The 7048-nt window shown below is 38.0% G+C and overlaps 1 protein-coding gene across 1 annotated transcript in view; it reads right to left on the bottom strand.

Annotated features, from left to right (window-relative positions):
* Nucleotides 1–4258: 4258 nt before the first annotated feature.
* Nucleotides 4259–7048, bottom strand: part of LOC107094903 (spondin-1-like) — a 160000-nt gene continuing 157210 nt past the window's right edge. The window contains exons 15-16 of the mRNA XM_015390793.1: nucleotides 6047–6250; nucleotides 4259–5597 (exon numbers count right to left, since the gene is read on the bottom strand). Of these exons, the coding sequence (XP_015246279.1) occupies nucleotides 5437–5597; nucleotides 6047–6250 (365 nt within the window). The 3' untranslated portion in view covers nucleotides 4259–5436. The remainder of the gene's footprint in view (nucleotides 5598–6046; nucleotides 6251–7048) is intronic.

Raw genomic sequence — 7048 nt, 5'->3', positions numbered from 1 at the left:
CAGAGTGTTGTTCAGCATGGGGGTGAGTAGAAAATGACGGCTAATCACGTTTTGGGTGTACCATTCCTTTAAGGCTTTTTCCCCAGGTCTCTGTCTTGTTCTTCAAATCCAAAGTTGATGTTTCAGTATTGGGCTCAGGCTTGCATTATAGGATTGTTTGAAACACTGCATTTTTTTTGCAAAATAAAACACAATTTTCTATACTTCAGCGATAGTATCAAGGTGCTACTATATTGTATCTCTTATACTATAACAGTTGGTTGTTCTGTTCTTTTTACATCTCTTTCCAGGTGATGAAGCAGACTGAAGATGTTTTATCATTGTCTCCCTTTTATCTCCTCTTTCTTTGATCTTTTCTCCTTTTTCCTGTTGTACTTACATTACAGTGTCCATATAATCTGTGATACTCGCTGCATGAATTGTAATAAAGCTTTTTATTTGCATAAATCAAGTGGAACACTATGGCGATAGCCGTACTGCTCCACTTGTGAAAGCAAAATCTGTTCGTTCCATAAGAGTATGTAGATCATTTAAAAGTCATACAGTCATTGGGGTTTCTGGGGACTGGATTTACTTCCTGCAGATATAAAGCCATAAATAGAATAACTCAGTCTTTGAGCTTAATAAGACACCATTCAGTGACTTCTAAGCTGCTATCCATAGGGTGAAAAATGTTGATATACATGAGAATGAATGCTCTGTAAAAAGTAGGAAATTATACATATTTGCACCCAAATGATAAAATGTAATACATGAACTACTGTAAGGTTAATGGAGCCTAGGCGGAAGTTCAACTGAATAAACTCATAACTCGCCTTCATCCACCTGCGACACAGCCAATCAGCTTTGAACCACGCCTTCATTAAAGCCAATCGTCATCCAAAGTTAATCTTAAAAGCCCTCCGATCCGCAGCTCGTCTGCTACCTAGTGAGCAAGTGGTGGTTGATGTGTGGTCTGATGACCCAGTTTCAACCCACCTCCATCCCCAAGCTTCATCAGAGTTTCATTCCTCCCAGACTCTTATGCTACGTTCACACCGGACGCAGCAAGAGCGTCTGCTGCTTCATTTTTGCTGCTTGTACCAGTTTAGTTCTGACGCGCGGCTGAAGCAGCTTTGCTGCTCTGGCTGCGTGGTGCAAAAGTGTGTCTGACACCCTTTGGGCGGAGCTACACTATCCTTTCTCTGCCCTGCAGCTATATTTGCTGTGATCAGTGGGAATAAAGTAGTTTTAATATGTTTTTAAGTGAGAAAATCCACCTGAAAACTTAATCAGTGCAGTCAGTTCATCCAGATTACACCCCCCCTTCCAGTATTATTTCTGTCAGACCCCCACATACCAGCGGTGCGCCGACAGTAGGAATCCCTTCATCAGCAGCCTCTGGCCGGGTCGCCTCCTCGTGGTTCACCGCGGCGGCTGGTAGGTGTTTTTCATCTAAATAATCTAACCTGCAGGCAGCAGGATAATAAAAGCCAACATATTCTGTTGGCAGATTTCTGCATTTTAAGTTAATTTAGGCGTCAATAAACTGTTTCAGAGGAGTGATCACAGCGCTCTGGGTCATCAGCGATGTGTCTGTCTCACGGCCAGCTCCCAGATCAGCTTCTCTGATTGGTTGAAGCGGTGCGTCAAGCAGCAAAAGTTCAATTTTTCCATCTCGAGCAGCAGCGCGTTTGCGGCGCATCACATGCTTAAACGCGCCCGACGCGCTGCTTCAGCTGCGTAGACGCGCTGCGCGACCTTCTGCTGCGCCTTGACACGTGTCAACCATTGACTTTGCATGTAAACTCGCTGCTTCTGCCGCGCCTGCAGCGTCCGGTGTGAACGTAGCATTACTGCATTCTGTGTCTCATTTCAACCGGTCCGGCAGAAGACCGCCATGTTGAGCCTGGTTCTGCCAGAAGTTTCTTCCCAACAGGGAGTTTTTCCTCTCCACTGTCACTTCATGCTTGCTCATCATGGACAGGTTCTCTCAACCTGTGTTATCCAACTGGACTTCCATCTTCCAGGTCCCTCAGTGAAGCACTAGTATCAGCTCATGCAGTCCACTGGATCTCCCTATAAATCTCAGCATATCGTGTCACTAACCAGCAGTCTACAGACTGATCAACTTCCTCTATCTCCACTCCTCCACCAGTTTCAGGCCTTGTTTTACTGGATTTCTGGGCTCAAAGCAGAACTTTTACTTCAAAGAATACATATTTTTTTCAGTACAGCTGTACTTTTGGAAAGATTACATGTCAAACTATTTACCCAGCAAAGTCTGTGACTCGGAGTGTTGTTCAGAAATGGTTACAGGGAAATATTGTGCAGAAATAAAGCCTCTTCAAATGCAAAAACAGTAAAAAATATTTAAGAATGTAATAAGGTTCAACTAATCTTTGGGAAATTTGAATTTGAATAAAAGATTGTTATCTTTTTGATGGCAGCAATGATCCAAAGTTTATCTTCCATTAAATTGCCAATGTCTTCAGGTGTTGGTTACTGTGAAATTAAATTTGGCCAGTTTTTTTTTCTCCAAATTAATCCTAACCTGATTCCTCAAACTTGTGGAAATCTATATTCCTGTGACTCCATCTAGTGGACAAAGCTTATAATCACACATTTATCTCTAAAGCCTACTACATAAATAAATATTTGAACAACTTTATAGTTTAGAGATTTAAAATTACCTGAATAAGTCTTACAACTGAATTTTGTAAACGACCCCCCCCCCCAAAAAAAATATATATATATTCAATAAAGCAACATTTTTACCTCTTTTTATCTTTAAACTAAAAATATCAAGCACACTTCCCTGAAGCCAGTATACACTGACCTCCACTAGATCACTTTACAGCTTCTATGCTAGTTTTATTAATTAAAATAAATATTAATTGAATTATCTTACTGTATCAAACTGTTTCTTTTTTTGTGATCATCTCCCTTTGATTATCATGAGTATCTTGATGATATTGCGTTACAAACAATAAGGCAATGTTCTGATGTTTTGTTGTCTTTGAATGATTTGGTCATTTTACTGCACATTTGTACTGTTTTCATGATGAAGCAGTCATCTGGTCATAATTATTCCAAAAAAGTGGAAAAAAAAACAATCTACTACTTAACACGACTTAATTTTCCAAGTTTGAAGATGTTTCATTAGGAAGAAGTTAGGAAGCTTTTTCAATTCAAAAATTGAAACGGCAAAACGTCTTCAAACTTGGAAAACAAAGTCCAGTGGTTTTTTTTTGTTGTTGTTTTTTTTTTTTTTTACTATTTTAGCTTTTTTGCAAAAGTATTTTATGTTTTTTTGACAAATAGAACTAATTTCATTAAACATAAATGCTTTTAAATGGGAAAAGTTTGACGTAATATCAGTGTCTTTTTATTATAGAGGATGCAAATATATAGTTTTAACAGCTGAACAGAGAAGAAATATTTTTTTTTTTTTTTTTTTTTTAATGATTTCACAAATATCAAAAACATTTCCTGTGTGATCCGCATCATTAAGACAGACATTGGCTTTGCTGCCAAATCCACAGGATCTGAATGTAACCAAACAAATTTCAACTCTCCTCATTAGTCATTTTTATGCAACATTTTTTTTACTCTATTTCTTTTTCAGGGATACCTGGTAAAAGTTAAATAATGATACAAGTAATATTGTTTAAAAAAAAGACTTTTCAATAATTTCAAAAATCTTCACATTTACACTTTTATTGTAAAGGCAAATTCTTACAAAATAGTCATGTGACACCGAAATGAAGAAAAAAAAAAAAAACATGTGAGAGTTACAAGGAAGGTGCAGCAGAATTCTGACTTTGGTGATGATTCTATTTGAATTAAAAAAGAAAACTAACCTGTTTAAGAGTTCAAAAGGTACAAAAGCAAAAAGAGAACATCAAAATGTGAAAATATTTTAGCAAAAGCTCAGACAATGGCTGGCTGGATGGTCCAACGTGTAACAGCTTCCAGATCAAAGCAGCAGATCGGCTCAATGAGACACTGCTAAGGCTGCAACTAAAGCAGACGCAGCCATTAAGGTTACTCTTCTAGGGCGATAACTACACATGATGAAGCAATATACCTAAAACCAAAAAAAAAATTGCACATGCAAATACAAAGTCCTCTGGTGCTATGGCAGCTTTAAAGCTACATCAGCTGAAACAACAGATAAACAGCAGTACAGTATATAAAGAACTAATCAGAACGGTATAAAACTTTACCACCAAATGTATCCTCTTATTAGGCAAAGCAGTTTTAGTAGCAACATAACTTTTATAAGTGTGGTTAGATAGTTTTACAGTACATTTTGGAGCCCTAAATTATGTATTTATGTCCTGCAAAAAGCCCTAGAGATGATGAGTTTTATAGAAAGCTCTTCCAAACCAAGACAAACTGAAACCAAGAGAATCCCATTTGAAATGAATCGCTTGTTTCTGGTAATTAGCTTTATTAGCTCGCCTGCTGTGAGTTGGATGGAAAGGTTTGCACCACTAGCATTGATGCCCTGTTTTAAATGTGAAATGTTTGCCCGTAGCTGTTCTATTCTCCTCTCAGAAATAAAACAAATTACAGCCAACTGCTTTTTTTTTTTCAGATTGCTTACATTGGGGAGCGATCTAGAAATAGTTTGCTACATAATAGACCATCATGTGCTGCACATTTTACACTGGAAAAAAATCGAAATCTAGATAAGTCATTTTTCTTAAAATAAGTGCATTTGTTCTTGGAATGAGGAGGTAAAAGAGACATTTTGCCAATGGAATAAGACAATTTACATTTAAAATAAGAAAACACAATTGCATCGTCTTATTTTAGGTGCATATTATCTAAGTATGTAAAAATACTCATTCCATTGGCAAACTCTCTCATTTGCCTAGTCAGATGATAAAGGGTAAATACACTTAATTGAAGACATTTTTACACATTGCTATATAATTTTTCTAGTTTACACGTGATTTTCATCAAAACAATTTAGCTTAGTCTGTGTGGAAAAGTATCTTTACAGGTCAATAACTTTTGTTAAAGATCAGATTATCTTTCTTATATACGGTTAATATATTTGATATAGTTTTTTGATGTCAGCATAGTTTAAAACCAATATTGCAGATAATGGGAGAGTTTTTGTTCTTCTGAGGTGAGCAGAGCTTTTTGGTTATTTCCCTGACAGCATTTTTGCAGGACACAAACATTAATGTCTAATACTTTCTTTCTGTTCTAAAATTAAAACCATTCCTTTTAACTAATTTCTACAATGGCTTCACTAAACATCAAAACTTCTCCTTCTTTCCCATCCTATCTGCTTCCTTAGGTTCTGCCTCCTCACCAATTTACTTCCTTTTGAAAGTTACAAACTTGCCAAATTTTCTCCCTTCTTTTTATTTCTGTCATGAATGAATTGTTTCTTTTATTCGCAGTGCTCCTTTTCCCTCCGTTGCTCAGTAGTGCCCCCTAGCAGGGTTGGTTGTTACAGGCACGAATCTCCCGCCGGTCCTTGCAGTTGCCCTTTGCCCTTCTCTTCACCGTCCGGAACCGCTCCTGTAATCCTCCTCCGCATGGTTTAGTGCATTCAGTCCAGCTGGTCCATGGCTGCATGCGGCACGCAGCTGGAGCTGAACAGATGAGGAGCAGCAGGGAGGCTTCAGTCAGAAACAAACCAAAATACAAACAGCAACAGACACGGAAAAAGCTGCATGCATTCATCTTTTTCTGTTAAAATAATCTTAAATTTCTACATGAATATGAATCCATCCCAATTTAGATTGATCATATTAAATTATATTATAAGCATTCAAGTAAATACTTTGTTTTGTCTTAAGCAACACTTCCACATATTGGATTTTTTTGATGTACTGTGACACATTTAGGTGCTTTTGCTCTCAGGGAAAAGCCTGCAAAAAAGCAGTTTATTACATTCTATGATTTACTTTTTTCTTTGACGTTTGAAGCTCCTCTGACAATTGGGGTTTGTTGTTTGCATCACGTGTGAGTGTGTTGAGACAATAGCTTTTTTTGAGATCCCAGATTGAGTGGCTTACAGTTTCTCTCCTGCTGAACCTACCTGGTCCTTTGGGCTTACTCCCGCCTCCTCCTTTTGTACGACACTTCCTGATCTTGCATTTCTTCCTCTGGATGGTCTCGGGACAAGAACTGCCCCCAAACTGCGGCTCCAGTTTGATCATGCGGGTGCGGATGGTGTGTCCTTTACCGCAGGACTTGTTGCACTCCGACCACTCCGACCACTCTGACATCATGCAGTCAATCGCTGGATGGGATAGGAACAAAGATAAAGGAAAGTGGGGGAGGGGGTCAAGAGGAAAGAAGATCAATACAGTTTTTCATGTTGCAACAAAAAAAAGCTCACATCATTACATGGAGATTTAATTTGAGAAACCAACAAAGTGACGTAAAATTAGGAAGTACTAACTCAAAAATGCTGGTACAGATTTTATATAAGAAAAAAAAAATCTACAATCATCTTGCATAGGGTCCTCTATACCTGCTTTGCTGTATTCCTCTCTGCCTACAAAACCTTCTCTATATACAGATAATCAAGTGGTACTTAACACCCTTAAGCTCTTGTACCAGTTTAGACAGCAACATCAATTTTTAACTGCATCTTCTATGATTCCATTAACTAACAACCACCTATTTCCCCCCATCTCTTTCAGACTCGCTTTTTTCAGTTTGGTATGATAAGGGCGTTGGACATGTAAAGAATCTGTATGTACGTGGTGTGTTTGACAGTTTTACTAATTTGTCTTCTAAGTATAATCTTCCGGGTACTCATTTATTTCGCTACTTTCCGATGCGTAGTTTTGTTTTAAAACTCTTTCCCAGTTTTCCTTCAATCCCCCCGGAGTTGCCTTGGGAAAACTTGCTTTTCTATAGTCCTTCTCAGAGAGGACTCATTTCAAAGATATATAATTCCATTCTGAAACTAAACTGTCAGTGGGATACCAAAATCAAGAATGCATGGGAATCAGAGTTAGGAATACAGTTAAATGAAGATCTCTGGGCAGATACAATTGGAAGAATACGGTCTACTACCTCTTGTGCTCAT

This window comes from Cyprinodon variegatus, unplaced genomic scaffold (assembly GCF_000732505.1).
Source record: "Cyprinodon variegatus isolate N-32 unplaced genomic scaffold, C_variegatus-1.0 Scaffold513, whole genome shotgun sequence".
Classification (NCBI taxonomy): Eukaryota; Metazoa; Chordata; class Actinopteri; order Cyprinodontiformes; family Cyprinodontidae; genus Cyprinodon; species Cyprinodon variegatus.
The sequence above is the reverse complement of the archived record's forward strand: the minus strand, read 5'-3'. Positions and strand labels throughout refer to the sequence as shown.